The sequence below is a fragment of the Sorex araneus genome, chromosome 9 (genome assembly GCF_027595985.1).
Source record: "Sorex araneus isolate mSorAra2 chromosome 9, mSorAra2.pri, whole genome shotgun sequence".
Taxonomy (NCBI): domain Eukaryota; kingdom Metazoa; phylum Chordata; class Mammalia; order Eulipotyphla; family Soricidae; genus Sorex; species Sorex araneus.
Window position 1 is genome coordinate 23,445,875 of NC_073310.1, and position 20,465 is coordinate 23,466,339.

Here is a 20,465-nt window from a genome sequence, read left to right on the forward strand (position 1 = left end):
CCGTTTGTAATCCAGAAGTTTCCTGTGCCCTCGTTAGAGGCTTCGCGCCCCCCCCAGGCTGAGCTTCTCCCTGTGGCATCTACACATGCAAGCCAGGACGCAGGCACCTCGCCAAGTCCTGCGTGTCAGTGCTGCCTCTCCGGCACCCTAAATACGCGTCACTCTGTTTTGATTTTCTGCTCTTACGGAAGCTCAGAATCAACAACTTGATGGCACGTGGGAGCTGGAAAGAGCGATTCCAGCTTGGCCACGAGCACTGGCCGAGGCCCCTGGGAAGCAAAGCCCTCAGGTCAGGCATGACCTCGTGGAATGTCTAAGTCCTGCCTCTTACTGGAGACACCCAGATATGCTCTAGGCCGCCCGCGATGGGGCACTGAGTTCCTGGTATGCAGGGGCTCCTGCTCGGAAAGTGCCCAGAGCTCCCTGTTTCCACACCCCTTGCCCGGATCCAGAAGGCAAACAGGTCCCTGGGCCACCCAGCAGGCTGAGGAAGGAGGCCAGGCTATGGGTGTCACCTGCCCTGGCTTTGACACCCTGGATGCTTTCTACTTGGCCCCCTGACTCACCTGCAGGGAGCAATGCCTTTCCCGAAGCACCAGCCCGTGGTTTACTGCTTCAGCTAAACTGGAAACGGTTTCGTATTTGTTTTGTGTTAAATTTCTCCAATTACCCCCCTGCAACACCCCCCTTCCACTGTCAGCCACTGACAGGAAATTAGCAAACAGTGGGATGCAGGTGCACACGGCCTGGACGCTGCCAACACAGAGACAGGCCTGGGGTGGGGTGGGGGTGGGGGTGCGGGGCAGGCCATAATGGTTACCTGGGATGAAATGAGAGTGAAAAAAAACCCTCCAGTTTTCAACTCCCCAGGACCTTCTGAGATCCCTAACACCATCCAGCCAGATGGATACTTTGCACCCTGAGGTATAACCTTGGGCCGCACCTCCAGAGCAAAATCTGGAAAAAATGATGGCAGCAAGTTTGACTGCTTCTCATAAGGATGTCATAAATTGAGGGCTGGGCAGAGGGGTAGGCAACCCATCGTGGTGAGGGGGCTTCTGTGAGCCAACTAGATTTCACAAATGTTCATCCTTCACAGTGTCTGGGGGCCAGAGAGATAGTACAGCGGGGAGGGCGCCTGCCTTGCATGCAGCTGACCCGGGGCTGATGCCCGGCATCCCATATGGTCCCCCGAGCCCCAGCAAGAGTGATCCCTGAACACTGCTGGGTGTGCCCCCAAAACAAAATAAAAAAAAAGTATTTGGGTCACGAGGCCCTCGCCTGGCTTCTCCATGAGCAGGGCTGGGGGACGGGGAAGGAGGCAAACACAGCTCTGGGGTCTCAGGTCTGTCGTGACTGATCAAAGCAGCCCTGAATCTTTCCCAGGAGGGTTTCCTTGTGCACACTGGAGCGGGCACACCGTCAGGGCATGACTGAGGGAGTTCTGCAGCCTCTGGGCTTCTCCATGGCTCCTGGGCACTGACACTCTGGGCTCAAGTCTGGGAACGGCTGCTCCTGGTCACTGAGGGCGTGAGGTAACAGCTAGTGGCTTGATCCCATTCTGATGCCGTTTATATTGCTGACACGCCCCCAATCCGGCTGGGTTCTCAGCAGCTGCCAGCACCACCCCACGCCCCCACAGAGATACCAGCAAGGGAGGTGAGACGTGCTGGGTGGGGCCTCATTCTGGTGTCGTAGCCCCAGTCCACTACGCTATAGGAGGCTGGTCTTGTCAATTAGGATCTGCCTCTTGAATGAGTTCCAACCCCCTTCCCGCCTCTATCTCTGACTCTGCCTCATCACCCCCGGACTCATGTCAGCTTGTCCTCATGTCAGCAGGCATGGAGTATAGCAGCCAGTGTGCACCAGGTCAGAGTGACACTGGCAGAGTCTGCAGTGCCTGAGGATAGGGGAGAACCACAGAGCCACGGCAGCTGTGTCCGTGGACACTACAGGGTGTGAGAGCGGGTCAGAGGAAGAGCATGCCAGACTCCAGTGGGGCAGGACAAAGGATGCCTTGAATCCAGGCTGGGCGCACACAGTGTCCTGGCCATCCCCTGCAGCCCTCGGGGTGGAAGGACAGTCAGGCCTCTTGCGCTCAGGTCTGATTCTGGTTTAGTGCCTGCTCCTGCCCTCAGCTGGACGTGCCGGGAGCTGGAATGCCTCTGGGAGGATCACGGCCCGCGCCAGGTCTGGTGAGGCAACAGGTTCTTCTGAGACAACCCAGGCCAGGCTCCTAATGCCACCGGAGAGTGTGCTGAGCCCACCAAGAGTGGCTTTGTGGCATTGCTGGCTACTGTGAGTCCACTTTTCTGAGGGGCATTTGCAGCGTGGCCCTAGGAGGCCTTTGCAAGACTTGGGGTGCCGGCTTCAGAGTTCCCCAGGTGACACAGGCACGAGCAAGAGGCTGGGGTGGGGACTAGGCTTCCCTTCTGTTCCACAAGGATCTTCCTAAAGAGCCTCAAGGTCTGGCGGGGGGGCAGAGCTTGTGTGACAGAGAACTGAGCGAGCAAGTGTGAAAAGCACCTGCATTTGGGCCGGAGTGATAGCACAGCGGGTAGGGCGTTTGCCTTGCACGCTGCCCACCCGGGTTCTATCCCCGGCATGCCATATGGTTCCCGGAGCACTACTAGAGTGCAGAGCCAGGAGTAACCCCTGAGCATCGCCTGGTGTGACCCAAAAAGCAAAATAAAAAAAAAAGCATCTATGTTTGAGCCGTGGCCCTGGAGGCCCACTGGGAATCGAACTTGGTGGCCCCTGAGCACTATAGGCAGATATCACTAAGCACGGCCCCTATAAAAAGGGAAAAAGGAAAAATAACTGGGCCTAGCCAGAGCCAGGCATGGTTTGGGTCTGCTCTGTGATGGACTGGCCGCGCCCCGGGCTTTGGGAGTCTCATGCTACAAGTGGGTGCAACTGCTTGTTCCCTGAACAAGCAGTTCAGGGAAAAACTGTATCTACTATGAGAGGAAAATAAATGGCCGGAGGGCACCAGGTTTTCCTAGGCCTCTGCTGATCCCCACATCACTTTCCCAGTCCCCTGGACCAAGCAAGGTCCCCGAGTCATACAGGAGTCCCAGAGGCCCGTGTTCTTGCAGGGAGCAGCAGCCCTAGAGCCGTAGGCCCTGGGCGAACCATGCACAGAACAGGAGACACTGTAAGGCGTCATTTTCGGACTGAAAGCTCATCTCGCTTAACACAACCAGGAAGCTAATACTGGACGAGGTCATTCAAAGCAGCCTATCTTAACCGTTTTCCAGCCTTAAATTCCTTCTGACGCTACTTCCATTTTGTGTCCCCCTCACCCCCCATCCTACTGGCTGACTCCCTGCTGCTGTACTGTGGCCCCCTAGTTACACCATTTTCCTTGTGCTCTCATTGGAATATCCTGGGGTACCCTCAGGGGGCCATACGGCCTCAGCTGAGAAATGCTGATCTAGACTCATGTAGATCAGCATCTAGACAGGGCAAGGGGCCGTGCCAGGCTGGCTTCTGCTCATCTTTGCCTCGGTGGCCATTTCCTTCGGCAAATAGAGCTTGTGGAGGAGGCATTTGGAAGCCAGCAGATGCTGAACAGACAGCTACATCTTTCTTGCCAGCCCGGGGGTATCACATGTTACCTCAGTCAATTGTGCTAGAATGTTCTCTTAGGCTCCATGGGTGGAAATCTGCTCTAGGCTTAGTTTCTATGGTCTGGGAGACAGGATATCAAAGGATATGGTTTCTGGGGACCTTTAAGCAGATCACAGATTTTCTACTTCGCCGCTCGAGGGAGGCTGCCTGGCCCTATATGGGTGGTCTTGCCCATGGGACTCCTCCAGCCGGCTACACTGGCCTGCACAACACAGCCTCTTTGGTCTGGATGCCATCAGCCTTCCTCGGTGACGACCGAGTTGGAGGTGTGTGAAACTGTGGCCTGGGGCTGGTCTTGGCAGGAGCCCAGGGCTTCCCGCTGACCGCTTCTGTTAATGAAATAGAGAAAGAACCTGAGAGGGAAGGTGCACCAGGGACTGGGGAAGCAGGGACAGGCAAGACTAAGCGTCTCCAGGTCTGAGGAATTGCCCAGTAGGAAGCCACCAGCAGGGATAAGAGGATCTCCTGCACCCAGACATCTCCCTCAGAAGCCGGTGGCCCTGCCCCCCACTGTCATTCCACTTTCCCCCAAACTCTGTGGACTGCTGGAGTCTGGAGGCGCCTCTGCAGACGGGTAAATGCGCCTGACTTTGGTCAAGTAGAGCACGCGGAAGCACCTCCCAGGCACGACGGGCTTATTTTTTCAGAGTCAGTTATGGGTCTCCCCAGGGTGGTAGATTTCCACCCGCCTAGTCTGTGGATTACTGAGGGTCCCCAAAGGAGCACCCCTGTCCCCAAATTCTGCTCTTGGTAAGCGGAGTTGTTTTTCAGTTCCTGGATTGTAGAAATCCCTTAAACAATAACAATCTGCATCTTAAAACTCGGGACTGCTGTGATGGGCACAGAAGGAACAGAGATAATGCGATAAGTGAATTAATTACGCCGCTGGCCCGGTGGCAGAGCAGGACGCAAGCTGCGAAGTTCCTCTGTCCTGAAGCTCCGGGGAGCTCAGATGCAGACACGCTGCTGAGAGAGGGATGGGAGCAGCAGGGGCCTGGGCCAGCCCTGGCTTTGCTGTCCCAGGACTTCTGGGCAGCAGCATCCATCTCCTGGCCACCCTGGGGGTTACAGCAGCGCCTTCCAAAGAGCACCTGAGGTCCTAGCGCTCCACAGCCTCAAACGGCCTCTTGTTCTGGCGATCACTGGCCGCCCTGCACAGCCCAGGCATGACGGAACCTAGAGAACTAGAGAAATCATCCCACCTTTGTCCCGCTCTGTCCAACGCGACTCACGGGTTGTGTCCAGTGCCCTCTGCTCTGGGCCCGGACAGATGCTTTCACCGAGGTGTCTTAAGGGCAGTCACACCAAGCGCGAGGCAGTGAGAGCTGGGGCTAAGTGGCCCTTCCCGGCTATTCAGCACTACAGGGCAGCCCCAGGCCGGGTCCCCGTGGAACTCGGGGAGGGCGGGGCGCGTTGGCTTTGTCCCTAGAGAGCAAGCCCTCCGCACACCCTGGGCGTGAGGACGCTGCCAGCCTATCAGAGGCCTTGTTCTCTGTCAGATGGGGAACACAGGATGGCCCAGCTGGAGCAGATGGTCTCATGTTAGTCTGCTAACGTGCTGACAGGGAGGAAACAGAGCTCCCGGCTCCCCGGCTGCTTCTCTGTGCCCGAGGAAAGACTCTGTAAAGACTCTGCCTGCAGAGGGGAGGGGATGGACGGTGGGGTGGGGGTGGGGGGGAGAGGGCGTGGGGTGGGGGAGCAGGTCAAGCGTACTGGCACATCCCTGTTCTCAAACGGGATGAACCCGAACCCAAATAACACTGGGCCAGGACAGGGAACTGCCCAGGGGGCCACATAAACTCAGAAACAGGGACACTGCCTGCTCCTGGAAATGCAGTAGATCCAACAATCCACCACTAAGTGAGCCTGATGGAACCGGGGCCGGGATGGGGGCTGGGGTGCTGGCTATGATCAGCAGGTGAATGTGTTTTCTTTCTTTCTATTTTTTTTGACATGAGCTGGGACAGGGCCTCTCTGTTGCACCTGCCATTTTCTGTGATGTGATTATGCTCACCTGGCTGATTTTAGGCTACTGACTTGATGACCAACAACTTAAGAACTTCCAGAAAACAGAAAAAAAACCAAAAAACTGGCCCTCCAGTGGTGTGCAGAGAGGAGGGTGGCACCGCGCTAAGCATGGAGATGGGCCCCCATGCAGGGCACGGGGCTGACCTCAGGCTGACCACGAGGGCGGTGAGACACCACAGTCCGAGCTGGTCAGCTCCCTGCTTTGGGAGGAACACCATGGCCTTCCCACTCGGACCCGACCAAGAACGCGGCAGCTGGTCACGGGGAAAATTGTGAGAGTGGGGATGGTGTCCCTGCTCTTGTGTTCAGTGACAATCTGTACCCTGGGTGTGGCTACAGTGACACAGCTGGCGGTGACAACCACCCAGGGGGATGTGAGCCACTGGATGGCAGAGCTGGGTCCAGGATGAGGAGAAGAGGGTGGGTGCCAAGGCCCAATTAGGACCCCCAAACTCCGCTCTGAAGTGTAAAGCAGGCGTGGAGCGGGGAGGCCACAGAGGTCCAGGGCGGCCCGTGTCCCTCCGTCGTGGTGGTATTTGACAGAGGACCTGCCCCTGGGAGCATTTCCCCAAGAGGGGCTGGAAGCCAGGCTTGCGCCCTCCCCGCCCCCCCGCCCCCCCTTTCCTTGCCCCGTCTCTGCAGGCCTGGGAGGTCGTTGTTCACCAGAAAAGGAAATTCTTGATGAGAAACTCATGTGAGGCTGGAAATTCACTGGATTCCAAATGGTTCTGACCTTTCATGCTCTACCAGCAATATCTTGGGATGGAAAACAAACAGGCTGCTGAGGGGAGACAATACCCTCCCACGACTCCTCCAGCCGGCTGGCTCTGGCTGGGCGGTGGGCTGGCTGCCCAGGGAAGGCCGGCAGTGGGGAGAGCCCGCCTCTCCTGGCGCCCACAGGCAGCTCCTGTCACCCGCCGGCACCCTCTTCCGTGCCACAGAGACGGGGAAAACCAGCCACTCCGGCCTCTCTCCTGCTAGGGACCCTCGACTGTCTTCCCAGGGCCCCAGCGAGGCAAGGCAGCCGAGAGTCAGGCTGAGGGCCCGTGCCAGGCTCTGGACATGGGTCCCCAACAGCTCCTCGCCCCTACTCCAGTCTCACGGCCTCATCTTTACTGCCGGCGGCCTGGTAGGGCCCCCTGCCCCCGCTCCTGGTGAAGGAGCCACAGCCCCCCCTTCCCTCCAGGCATCTGCGTCAGCTGGTTGCCAAGGGTAACGTCAGGATCTCCGGCTCCTGGGCTCCTGGGTGTGGAGGGCTGCAGTGCAGCTAGGGCGGCACCTCAGGGCGGGGAGCTGGATCCTCTGGGTGTCCGTGGATCACGGCAATAAGTAGCTCTGAAGAGCCACGACCAGCCCCAGCGAGGAGTCCGGGCCTGATGGCTTCGCACCCTGCAGCCCTAACAGGCCCCCCGGAAGTGGTGGTCTCCAGTTCCCACAAGGAGGTCTCTCGGACAGCGCAGGGGCCAGAGCATGGCCCCGGGAGGCGGCACCTTCCTGCTCCTGTGGGGTGCCAAGTCCTGCCTCTGGCCCTGTCCTGAGCAGGAGCAGGTGGCAGCCCCCGGGCGATGGATGGGCCACCGGCCAAGCTGGCCCCGTGCCCACGGCAGACACAGGCCCTCTCTGAGCTCGACCTGCTGCAGTGGGAAGGGGTGGAGGACCCAGGGCTGCCCGCTCCTGCCCCTGGGCTGCTACTTCCTGGTGGTTGACCTTCCTTCTGTCCTCTCCTGGGGAAAAAGCAAGACAAGCGCTTTAAACTCAGGGTCTCCGAGGGGCCCCGGTCACACACAGAGGTATGTGGCTGGCCACTCACACCACAGCGACAGCCCTAAGAAAACCAGGTACCTGCGGGCCCACCGAGGGCTTCTGAGCTGCTCCACTGCAAGAGCTGAGTATCCTCTGCTCTACAGGGAAGACTCCACCTAGCACCCTGCTCAAAACTGGGGTGGGGCAGGTGGTGGGGGAAGTCAGGGTACGGGTGTTTGCAACCCACCCTCTGTCCCTGCAGACCGCGAATGGACTCTGCAGCTGCTTAATAGTAGCGGGACCCTTCCACAGGGACAGATTAAGAGTCTTCTGGCCAGCATTGGATGTTGCTTACCCCTCCCAGTCAGTCTGGCGGCCGAGTGTCCAAGTGCTCTCATGTGAGAATGCACGAAGTGCTCCTTGCCCCTTGCTGGGTGCAGCTGCGCATGTCCCCGGCCTTGTGGCAGGCCTGTGGCGGGCCCTGTTTCGCAGGTGAAAAGCTCCGGCAAGGGAGCAGGTGCCAGCATGAGCCCGGAGCAGAGGGAAGGGGGCAGGGCACTGGCTTCCAGCAGTCCGAGCACTGTGCCAAACTCCCACACTGCCTGGGGCAGCTCCCCTTGTGCCCTCGGGCTTCCATCTGGGACCGACCATGGCTGCAAGGTCTGGGCCACGGCAAGTTTTGAGGCGGGAAGCCTGACGTCCTGGTTACTGATCCCGCAGCCAGCACGTGACACGTGAGAAGGAAGCTCTCTAGGAGCGGATGCGACGACACGCCCCTTCGCGGGCTTACAGCCAGACTTAGGTGTCCAAGTTCACAGCTTCCTGCCCTTGCCGTGGCTCTTCCTTACCCGACCCCTCAGCTCCCAGGGGAACGACTCTGCACCCGCGGGCAGGCCCGTCCTGTCAGGAGGAGCCGGGGCAGGTACTCACCAGTCATGGCTGGATTGGACAGGAGGCAGGCAGACCGAGGAAGAGCCAGCGTCCTGGGGCCTTAACTTCTGTGTATGCAACCATGGGCATGCTGCACACACCCCCGCCCCGCGCCCCAGGGAAGCCCCCAGAGGCATGGAGTACACTGGGGAGGTGATGGTGCACCCTTGAGGAGGGTCTGCTCATGGACTTCCTGCACCTGCCTCTGTGGCCGTGAGGGTTATCACGTCAGCCAGAAAGGGGCTTGGTTTCTGGCTTCAGGAAGTGTCAATTCGTAAAACAGCATGTTTGGAGTAAAGCGTCTGGGACTTCAGTAAATAGGCCTTACCTGCGGTCACAGAATGCGAAACCCAAAATCTGAATATGGATATCTCCCAGGGGTGTGTGTGTGTATGTGTGTGTGTGTGTGTGTGTGTGTGTGTCTGTGTGTGCGTGTCTGTGTGTGCGCGTCTGTGTGTGTGTCTGTGTGTGTGTCTGTGTGTGTGTCTGTGTGTGTGTCTGTGTGTGTGTCTGTGTGTGCGTCTGTGTGTGCGTCTGTGTGTGCGTCTGTGTGTGTGCGTCTGTGTGTGTGCGTCTGTGTGTGCGCGTCTGTGTGTGCGCGTCTGTGTGTGCGCGTCTGTGTGTGTGCGTCTGTGTGTGTGCGTCTGTGTGTGTGCGTCTGTGTGTGTGTCTGTGTGTGTGTCTGTGTGTGTATGTGTGTGTATGTGTGTGGTGGTAGTAGTGGGAAGTTGGGGCAGGGCAGGGGTGCTTCCCACTGGGTCAGGGTCCATTTCCAGTGATGTGGCTTTTTGGCGCAGACCTGACAGTTCAGTGCTCAAGTTCAGTGCAGACCTGGCGGTGCTGGGGTGGTGGCAGTGCTGGGGACAGGAAACTCGGACCTCTGCACTCTTCCCCCTCTGAGCTACCTTCCAGACACTCCCTGGAGCTCTCCACCAGCCAGCTTCGCAGCTGAGGAAACTGAGCTTCCATCATGTGCCCAGCTCAGGGCTGACACTAGACCCCACTGTTTCCCCCTACCTCCCTCTGCCTTGCTTCTCGGGGGATTCTGAGAGTTTCTCGTCCCATATCCTGGGGGCTAGGAGCCATCTGCGGAGAAGCTAGGTTGGGGGCTTCCATGCTGTAAGCTTCCCTGCGGGAGTCGGGAGGGTGGTCAGCGGGGTTCAGGAGTAGTGGCCAGGTGTGACTGCCCACTGCCCCCTTGCCCCCGAACCGTGGCAAGACCACAGGAAGTGTGAGTCTGCACACCCCCACCCTGCCCCTGCTCCTGACCTGGTTGAGGACACAGATCCAGGCGCTATGCCATGGGGAACTGAGCTGGTGCCAGAGAGGAGTGCCACCCAGAGGGCACCAGTGTCCCCGAGCAGCGCCTTCTGATCTCTCGAGGTGCCAGGGACACATGTAATGTGTCTGCAGCCTCCACAAAGGAGGGTGTCCTCTCAAGAGGTGACGCCTGAGGAATGGGGGTGGGGTGGGGAGAGGGTGATCTGCAGAGAGCTGAGGACATAGAGTGAAACACGCCGATGAAGTCCAGGGAGGAGAGAGGCACCGGGAAGGTGGGAATGGCGGGGGAAGCCGTGAGGACAAGAGAAGGGCTGGCTCTGGGCCCAGCAAAGAGGATACGGGGACCACCTCCTGTCTGACAGGTTCAGAGAGCAGACGAGAGCCAAATGCCTGCACAAAACACAAGACTAATGCCGGGCCCAGGCATCCTGCTGCCCAGGGCCTGGCGCACCTGTGGCTCCAACCACGCAGATGAGGTTTGCCAAGGAACAGTCTCAGAGTCCCAGCCCGGGGAATTTGCCATGCCTGCCCTGGAGATGATGGACAAGGCAGTCCTGGGACATTCAGGCCGCGAGGCTCAGGCTGGCACCAGGGTGCCAGCCGAGCTCCAACAGGCAATGGCGAGCCAGTCTGGGGGACCCTGCAGACTTCCTCAGGAACAGCCGCCCCAAGTGGGGACCCTGCACTAAAGCCAAAGAGAACGCTGCCTCCTGCCTGAAGATGACGGGAGAGGAGGGGCCCTGTCTTGGCCTCCACTGGACCCCTGGGGTCCTGCAGGCTGGCTCCTCTCCTCTCACCATGGGAACAATCATCCCTTCCTCTGGCCAGCTGGTCACCCCGAGCCCATGACAGCCATGGCCGCAAACCCAGTTCCTCATGGACTCTGTTTGTGACACCCATCCCCACCACCAAGTCATCAGAGGCTACTTAAGGGGAGATTCCAGGTCTTTGCTCAGTGCTCCTGCCTGGCACAAAAACCTCTGCTTTTGGCGGGGGGACAGCAGCTGTGTCATGGGAACAGACGGGAGGCAGCCCCGGCCCAGGGAACCGAGAGGGCAGCTGGCACATGCCAAGTGCTGCAGACCCGCTGCCGACTGAGCTGTGGGAAGGGGTGCTCTGGCCAGGCCCCAGCCACACCAGGCCCGTGCCCGGGGCTTCTGGCCAGCATTGCACGTTGCTCACCCCTCCTAGCCAGGGGTCTGCTTCCTGCCCCAGCAGTTTTCCTTTCATGCCCCCACTGGGCCCGGGCCCCCCTGGCACCTCCCTGCACTATAGCCACTTCTAGGGTCTTCCCCACCTCCCACGTGTCTGGGTTCTACTCCCAGCCCAGCCTGGGAACGATCACAAACAACACTGGGGCCAGAGAGAGAGAAAGAGAGAGAGAGAGAGAGAGAGAGAGAGAGAGAGAGAGAGAGAGAGAGAGAGAGAGAACAGGGCTCAAGGCTCTTGTCTCGCATGTGGTTTGAGTCCTGGTACAGCACATGGTGCCCCAAGTACTGCCAGAGTGACCCCTATACTGAGCAATGCTGCATGTGGTCCAAATACCCACCCTGACAACCCCTACAAAAAAACAGAAAGTAGGGGCTGGAGCGATAGCACAGCGGGTAGGGCATTTGCCTTGCACGCGGCCGACCTGGGTTCGATTCCCAGCATCCCATACGGTCCCCCAGCACTGCCAGGAGTAATTCCTGAGTGCAGAGCCAGAAGTAACCCCTGTGCGCTGCTGGGTGTGACCCAAAAAGCAAAACAAAAAAACAAACAAAAAAAACAACCAGAAAGTAGTCTAAGCACCAGTCCAATGCCTGGGAATTCAACCTCCAAAACCTCAAGCCCTTCATAGCCAGACACTCAGATTCCGGGGTGGGGGGTGTGTGGTTAGGGCTGTTGCCAGGACGCAGCGTGGTGCACAGCACGGGGTCGGTGGGCTTCTCGAATCGACCGAACCACAGTAAGGACCAACAGAGAGATGTCTGGCCTAGGCTCGGGCCTGGCAAGTTGCTGGCTTTCTGGCCTCCACCTTAACCCCGATACCTGGTCACGTGGAAGGTATCAGCGGGCACTTATGTCCGAGCGCTCTGCACCCTGGGCCTCCTTGCTCCCCTCCCTGCAGCAGACCACCAGCCCCCCTCTCCCGCCCCACCCCCATTTCCTGAGAGCCTGTGCCGGCGGGAACACGCAGAGGGAAAGAGGGGCCACTCACGGTTTGGTTGTCCTCGTAAAGCTTCAGGTCATAGCCGCTCAGCTCCACACAGAAGATGATGGCCGTGACGCCCTCGAAGCAGTGGATCCACTTTTTGCGCTCGGACCTCTGGCCGCCTACGTCCACCATCTTGAAAGTGAGCTCCTTGAAGGTGAACTTGTTCTCCACGATGCCCGTGGTCATGTCCCGGGAGCGCAGGATGTCCTCCACGGTGGGGATGTAGTCGGGCGCGGCGATGCGCTCCAGGTCGTTCAGGTAGTAGGCGGCGTTGTCCTCCAGGTGGTACTCGCTGGAGCGGCCAAAGCAGGCCTGCGCCCCGGGGTCGGCCCACAGGCGCCGCATGACGCCCAGCAGCTCGGGCGTGATCTCCCCCTTGCTCTCGGCGGGGCCGGTCAGCGCGAAGAGCTGCACGGCGTCGTAGGCACGGTCCGGGTTGTGGAAGTCGATCTTGAGGGCGGTCAGGGCGCGGATGATGCGGGTCAGCGAGTCGATGGCGTTGTAGATGATGAGGGGCCGGTACTCCTTGCAGGCCTCCAGGTTGAAGCCGCCGCTATGGATGATCTTCATCTGCTTCACGATGGTGCTCTTGCCCGAGTTGCTGGTGCCCAGCAGGAGCAGCTTGATTTCCCGGCGCTGCCGCTGGCTCTCGGAGCGCAGGTGGCGGTCGATTCTCCGGGACCGCCGCGCTGCCTCTTTCTCTTCTGAACTTTGCCGACATCCCATGGTCCGGCAGCTGCGAGCGCAGAGGCAGAGCAGGGGGACGGGAAGGCCGAGACACACCGGGCGGAGGGAGCCCCGGGGCCCTCGGAGTGCTCAGCGTGGGTGCGAGGGGGAGGCTGCGCCCGGCCGTGGCCCCTGCCCCAGCCCCTCTTCTCCAGCGGGCATGGTGTGTGCGTGTGCCGTGGGAGGTGGCCTGGCCCTCCCTCTAGTGACACGCCACCTCCCGGGGCTGCCTCCGGGCCCAGGTCGCCGAGGTCATTCCCCCGTCCGTGTCCGCCCGATGGTGGGGAGCTGTCTGGGCGCCGGTTGCCGTGGCGATGCTGCTAAGTGCAGCTGGAGGGCTGGCCGCTGGTGCTGGAGCTGCGGGCACTCCCTGGGGCCCCCCCGCCTCAGGCATCCACCCTTCACCTGCCAACACAGAGAACAGCGTGAGCCTCTGCCCGCAGCACTGGGGGGAAACAGAGCCCTCGGGAGGGTGGAACGCTGCCCGGAGCCCGGGAAGGAAGCAACCAAAGGCCGGGTCGCTCCCTGCTGCGCAGCCCACAGCCACCAGGGCCTGAAGCCCCCCTCCCACCCCTGCCCCACCCCCTCCTGCCCGTTGGGCGGGCGAGGAGGTGGTCCCCAGCCCTGTGCCGCTGCAGACGCTCAGGGGTCTTTAGTGAAGGGTGAGCTGGGGAGCCCGCGGCCCCTTGCTGCTCACGGGAGCCGCCTCTTACCCTCTGCGACCCCCCCCTGTCTGGCAGCAGGCGGCACTTGGTCAGGCCCTGCCGGGAGGCTGGCCTCTCCTGTCATGGGCCTACGTCTGGTCTGTTTTACGGGGACCCGGGTAGCCCAGCTGTCTCTCGGGGTAGGACGTGCTGTTCCGGGGTGAGCAGCAGGGTGAGGTGGGGGCGGGGATTCAGCTGCAGCAGGGCAGAGGGGGGAAGGTGGCCTGTTCCGGGAACCAGGTGGGCCTGCCTGGGGAACAAGGCCCAGCTGTGGCCAGCTGTGGGAGAGGCTGTCAGGTGGGGGCAGTAGGCTGGGCCTGAGTACACGAGGGCAGGTGAAACCGTAAACCCTGGGGCAGTGGTTTAAAGCCCTTTTCACACCTGCCGGCATCACACACTGGAAAACACCAGTCCAGGGCCTGGCTGCTGAAACCGAGTGTTGTGAGGGTTTTACAGAGACGTCTAACTCCAAACGTATTTCACTTGGAGAGAGAGAGAGTACAGGGGTTGAGGTGCATGTTCTGCACGTGGTCAATGCCAGCCTAACCCTGTGCCCTAAGCAGGGTGCCCTAAGCACCGCTGGGAAGCCCCTACAGCACCCTCACCGCAGTCTTGGGCCTCACATTCAAATACTGGCCCTGTTGACCACGCATCCCCTGACGTGGCCCAGACTCGGATGCCTGTGGTCTCCCCTTCCCCACTGTGTGCTGGTGATGGCTAATGTGTGGTCAGCTGCCTGCCTCCCTGAGCCTGCCCTCCCCGAGCCTCAGACACCCGGCTCTTGCCCTGGGCGTGTGGAGGGCCTGCTCCCTGGAGCACAGGTTAAACCTCCTTCTGTGGGACAGCTCTGGGCCAGAGGCTGAGTGGTCACAGTTCATCCCCAAGACTGCACTCGGCCACCCATGACCGGTGATGTGGACAGGGAAGTGAGGGGAAGAACCCACTCTTCTGCTGAATCCTGTTCTTGTCCAGAACTAGCAGCCTTCTGAACGCCAGGATCAGCATGGCTCTTTCTAGCATCCCATGATTCCTAGCATTTATTGCCCTAGTAGCGCACCCACATGGTGTCAGGGAGACAGCTCAAAGGGCCGGAACCCATGCCCAGTATGTTCAATCCCTGAAACCACAGGCCTCCTAGGTACCGCCGAGAGTGGCTCTTGACAGCTGCTGAGCACTGCTGGGGGCCCCAAGCAGCACCCCAGTGCAGGGCTCTACCATGGACCTGTCAGAGCCCCATAGCCAGGGCAAGTATTATCTGGAGTGGCCCCCAAAAGAGAGAGAGAGAAGGAAGACAGAACATTGGCCTTTTTTAGCCATTTCTAAGTGTACAGCCATCGCGAATACATTTATAATGTTTTAGCTCTTATATTTGCATCCTTGATCCTAAGGAAATTTTTTGTGAATGGGGTTAGGTAAGGGCCTTCCCAGCTTTTAGGAAATCCCAGCTTAGCAAGAGAGACCAGCAAAAGAGAAGGTGCTGCAGCGAGAGGCGCCGGTGGCTGGAAGGACGGGGCACGCCACTGGGAGGGGTAGGGGTTGGGCAAGAGCCAGGTGTGAACTGGCCTGTGAAGAACAGGCCGAGTTCTGGTCCAGGAGCCATGGGAGACAGACACCCCTGGCAGGGAGCAGCCTGGGCGGAGAGGTGGGCCCTGCGGGGTAGCACCTGCGCTGCCTCCCCGAGGTCCTGGGTCTGAGAAGGGCCTGAGGCAGGGCACCTGGGCACAGCACTGCAAGGGAGTGGCCCACGGTCCCGTCTGTCCAGGTGCAACACCGGGTTTTCTGTGCCCCGGGAGTAGGGGCATTGCAGGGGCCTGCATCATAGACACGTAGCACCAGGGAACCTCTAGTTTCAGGTGACAGGGGAGTGATGGGAAGAATCCACTCTTCTGCGGAATCCTGTGCTTGTCCAGAACCAACCGAGGGAGGAACTGAAGGGGTGGGGGGCCTGGCTGTCCCTTGGATCTCAACGTGTAAAGTGGAGGAGAATGGTCAATAGCAGCGGAGGCCTGCTCTGCCATCGGGGCTTAGAGTGAAGGCTCTGGCAGGGAGGGTCCTGGGGGCCCGGAGTGGCACCCTGGGAGGCAGGCAGAGGGCTTTGGGTGACTGTGACCTGTCAAGGGACTGCAGGTCGTTAGCAGAGACCAAGGAGCGGAGAACTGAGGTCCTGTCAGCCGCAGCCACAGTCCGGGACAGGGAGAGACAGGGCTTGATAAAGGTCACAACTCATGTTTCAGACTCTTTTTTCTGTAAACGTGGAGGAAAACTCAAGAGGTACATTTAAGTGCAAAGAAAGGAGGCAAATCTCTCATCATCTCACAACTAGAACTCATTGTTGTCTGGGGAACGGCTGCCCGACCTCTGGCCACTCTATGCGCACACGTGTGCCAGTGAGCCTCTGCACACACATGTGCATGTGCTGTGTGTACTGTACACAAGCTATTACACACCCTCGACCCAGCCGAGGCTTCATTGCAGGACTCCCATTTTAAGTGCAATTTCCAACTTAACTTGGGACTACGCTAGTCCACTGTCTATCCCATCACTGTTCGCTCAGCACCGACACGTTAGAGCCTTTCCTCCTGGCCCTCCCCCAGGGGCCATGGGCCTGGAAGCAGAAGTGAGGAAGTTTCCCAGCCTCTCAAGGCCTGATTCTTTCCTTTCTGGCCTACCCGCTGCCGCCTGCACTTGGGAAGCGACCTCTGGATGCCAGGTCAGTGTTCCAGGGTTCCGTTCCTCTGGATCTCGGGGCAGGCAGTGTCAGAAGACGCTACTGAGAGCTGTGCGCAGAGGGCTTGGCAGGGAGGGAAAGCCACCATGGAACGAGGGGGCACGGTTCCAGGCACAGGGCACAGTGGAAGAGTGACTGCTGCTGGCTGGCTCGCTCGTTTTCACTTAGCAGGTTCTGGGCATGTCACCCCTTCCAGTCCTGTGACCTACGAGGGACAGGCTCTGCAAGTTGGAGTGATGCGCTTATGCCCCCACAATGGTGTCAGGGTACACTGAGGTTCTACTGAGTGGGGGGAAGCAGTCTGAGAAGTACTCAGAGTGCTCCTGACTGTGGGGGGGTGCGGCAGGGGACAGGAAGAAGGGGATGGGCATCCTGGCCTGCCTTATAATAGCACCCTTAGGACCAGCCGGCGTGGAGATGGGTATGGGTAGGTGCTTGCAAAGGCAGAATCTGGAGTTGGAGGGTGAGGCCAGGCAGGGCCGAAGGTCAGGTGAAAGATGCAAGAGATGTGAGTGCAGGGTGGGGACTGGTGCCAGCCTGGTTTCCTAGTCAGGAGCAAAGCCCTGCTTTGAGTCTGCCCTGGCAGGGCCAGCTCTGGCCCGGGGTTGCTTGGGAAGTGCCTGCAGGGTGGTGCCCACCTCCCCTCTTGGTCAACAGGTGGCCAGCCAGGAGGAAGCTGCTGAGACCCCGTGCCCAGGTGTGAGCACAGCTGTTCCTTATTGACCGACAGGGTGGGGTCGAGTCAATGAAAGACTTGGCCCGGGGCAGCTCCTGGGCCATCCATCCTCTGTCTTTCTCCAAACTAGGGCTTCTTCAATGGATTTTCCAACCACAACTCTTTACCTAAAAAAATTTCACAGAACCCAGGTATATACATATGATCAAATATCTACTGATAGCAATAAAGAAATTTATTTTAATGTGTTTTTTTTTGGGGGGGTGGGGGGACAGGCATACCTGGCAATATTCAGGGATTATTTCTGGCTCTGCACTCAGGAATTACTCCTGGTGGTGCTTGGGGTCCATATAGAACACTGAGGATCAAATCCAGGTAGGCCATGTGCAAGGCAACAGCCCTACTGGCTGACTTCCCACACAGAACAGCAATAAGTCACATCCCAGGGGGCTTCCTTCACTAGAGACGTTCTCAGCGTCCACTGCACAGGAGGGCGCAGAGTCACCTTTCTCAGGCTATGACTGCTCAGTGCCGTGGGAGAAGAACAAAGGAAAGGAGGCAGGGAGGGCTGCCTCTGGGCTAGAATTTGGGTCTGGGTCCAAACAGGACCTCTGGACAGATACACTGGCTCTTGGCTTTACATGATGCTCCTCCCAGCACTAACTCTCTCGGCAGAATCTGTATTCATGGGACCTTAAGGACTCCCCAAATCATCCCAGCAGCAAAGGGCCAAAGGCTGGAACTAAAGGAAGGTCAGAGTAGCTAAAGAGAATGGAAGAGAAGGGGAGTCGGGGGGAGCAGGTCATGCAGAAGGAGACCCCTGGACTGGCGTAGTACTTGCACGACTGCACATGTAAAAGCACTGGCCTGGGCAGAAGCAGGTCCACGTGAGCAAAGTTGCATGCCTGGACAGCTTCGGGGGGCGTGATGTGGGCAGAGGTGCACACGTGGGTGGGGAATAGGACCAGTATGCAGTCAGTGGGAGAAACCAAAGGGGGGGAGGCAGGGGCGGGCACTCTGTCCCCCAATAATTGCTTACTGGACTTGAGTTTTCAGCCTGGCACCTAGGGGTGGGGGGCGTGGCACTCTAGAATGAAGCACAGATTATGCCAAGTTTACACAGATGAAGAGAGTGTATGTCAAACCAAAGACAGGAAATAGACAGCAAGGAAAGAAGGTGCCAAGCGGGCAAATGCTGCAGGCCCACAGGTCTGCAGGGTGAACCGGAAGTGCTCCCGATAGGTGAGAGGTGACTACGAGGAAACAGAGGGAGGGTGGAACTGCCAGTGCCAAGGATAGTCTGGGGGAAAGAATATGGCTGTGTGGCCGGCAGCAGGTCACTGCTTGGGGTCTGGCTATTCTGGTGACAGTCCAGAGGAAGCCTGTGATCTGCCGTGTGTGTAGACCACACAAATGGCTTCTCTAGCCTGGAAAGGCTCCTGCAAGCATTAAAGGGCAGGAGGGCGAGGGAATGTGGCAGTCAGGGGAAGCAGGGGCGACAGCAGTCCCCCAAGAGGTGTGGTCTGTAGCAACACTTGTTGGCGTGGAGTGGGAAAGGGAACACTAAGAGAAAGGGGTAGGTGGGCTCAATACAGACCTGTGACCAGCAGGGGTGCCCTGGTAGCTGTGAGAAATGGGCACTTTAGCGAGGGTCCTGATGAGGTCCATACTCACCCCTCACAGGTCTCCCTACTTGCCTAGGTACCAAAGGCGTCCAGGGTACAGGCCCCAAGCCCAAGCCCGCTCAGGGGCTGCTCGGCTGAGAGGCTCCACGTCTCACAGTTTAAAGCCAACAGTGCGCCCTCTGTCTCCTGTGAGGCTCTCTGGGCCTTGGCCTTGATGCTGGTCCCTCTTCACTAGAGGACAGGTGTGGCCTTCCCTCCTAGCACACAGTCCCCGCGCCCTAGATGTCAGCCTCCCAACTGTGGTGGACAGAGTTGGGTTAGCTGTGGGGACACGGTGGTATTACCTCTTGGCATGGGGATGCTCTGCCCCCAAACACCACCCCCCCCCCATGGCCACCTCCTCAGCCCTTCACTCTCTGAACCAGCTCCCCACAAGGAAAGGGCAAGTGGTGTCAAGGTCACAAAGGGTGTCATGGCCCAAGCTGGGCTAAGCCGGATGGTCTCCAAGGAGAGAAGAGAGCTTATCCGCTTACTGCGCTGGCGACGCCCAGTGAAGTTGTGGGGCTCGCTCACCACCAGACCCCTGCAGCCGAGCTCTCACCCTCTAGGCTTCCTCCCCAGCCCAAGGAATGTCCACTCCATGCTGAGCCCTGGTCACCAGAGAGGGGGCATGTCAAGGGGTTCAAGCAGACTCTCCAGGGTTCTAAAGGCACAGACTTGAACCTGTTCTGGGTGGATGGAGGGGCCCAAGCAGGGGACAGTGAATGAGCCGCAAGGATGGTGGGATCCCAGAGTCAGGGAGCAGTTTAGGTCACAGAGCTGGCGAGACAGAGAGCTTGCACCCAGGGCCCCCATGGGTTCCCATTCTTCTGCCCTGCCATGGTGACAATCAGCAGCGTCTGAAGTCCGGGGCATTCCCTGCGCCACCAGAGCTGCGGATCCCTCACCCTGGACCCCGACTCAGCTCTACTGCCCCAGGCCCAGCACCGTCAGCTTGCTCGTGCCCACCCCGGCTGGCACACAGCTGCCCCTCTGTGATCTGCAGCAGGACTGCAGGACCTCCAGCCTTTCCCATAAAGAAGCCTGGGCAGCCCGTAAGGCCCTGCCCCGTGTCCCTGCAGACGCGAGTCTCAGCACTTGCAGCGACAAATCAGAAGAGATGCATTTGGGGATACCGTGGGCCTCCTTCTGGGCACACCTGCAGATCCCACATGCCTCTGATGTTGGCTTGGAGTCTCACTGGCTTGTGGGACAGAGGAGGCTCCCCACCACGAGGCCGGAGTCCCCAGATGCCATTCCCACCTCCCCTCCATTCCTCTCCCTGGCCTCCGGGCCTGTCCCCTGGAACCGCCGTCCCCACATCAGCGCCCACTGTGGTTCTATTTTAGAAACGTACCGCCCGGAAAGGCCTCTGCCTGTGGTTGTCACTGATTATCAGTTTTCTCCCCGCTAAGTGAGGAGCCGTTTCCCACTGCCCTTTCGCGCCTGGCGCGCTGGAATTCGGGGCTCTATCTCGAGCCAGCAGCTGCCCTTTCCTTCCTGCTGGAGCCTCGCGTGCTCGCGCCCTCGCAGTACCCTCTGGGGCCCTTCCACTGTGGGACCTTCAGGTGCCATCACTGTGTCGGGACATCTCTGTGGTCTGAGGGAAGCTCAGGCCCTCTGCCAGAGGAACCCCCTCCGCTGCCGTGTCCTGCTCCCCACCTTGTGTCTGAAATGCTGCGCCCCTGCCCCCAGGGGTGGGTTTCGCCAGTGCTGCCCCCATCACCCACACCTGGCCGGCTGGGGCCCTGCAGCCGTGTATTTCCCGCCTCTTCCACAAGTGTCACTCCAGGGATCTGGCCACAGTTGGGGGTCCTGCAGAACCTTCACAAAGCTGCTTCCCAAGGGAAGGGTGACCAGGGAGGGCCTGGGGAAGCTGGTGTGCCTTCCGGAAGTAGCACATGGTGGGGTGAGGGGAGGTCTTGTGTCCCCGACTGTGCTTTCGGCCTCAGGGTGCCTTCTGGGTGGCGGGGCTGCTGCAGGCAGGGATCTCCTCCACTGGGGGTCTGCCTGTCCCTGCTCACACGTACCTCTGTAGTCACTCGGTGTGTCCATGTGTAGCGTCCACATGGAACGAAGGCTTGGGAAGGGATGTGGCCTGAATATGAGCCCACGAGACTCAGCTCTGCCAGGCTTTCTCAATGACAGTGCCCAC

At 59.4% G+C, this 20,465-nt stretch overlaps 2 protein-coding genes across 2 annotated transcripts in view; one reads left to right on the top strand and one right to left on the bottom strand.

The window, feature by feature from the left end:
* Positions 1–20,465, top strand: part of RSPH14 (radial spoke head 14 homolog) — an 82,529-nt gene that overhangs the window by 41,869 nt on the left and 20,195 nt on the right. The window lies entirely within an intron of this gene.
* The window catches only part of GNAZ (G protein subunit alpha z), a 44,345-nt gene that overhangs the window by 15,622 nt on the left and 8,258 nt on the right, over positions 1–20,465 (bottom strand). The window contains exon 2 of the mRNA XM_055146630.1: positions 11,816–12,943. Coding sequence (XP_055002605.1) covers positions 11,816–12,538 — 723 coding nt within the window. The 5' untranslated portion in view covers positions 12,539–12,943. The remainder of the gene's footprint in view (positions 1–11,815; positions 12,944–20,465) is intronic.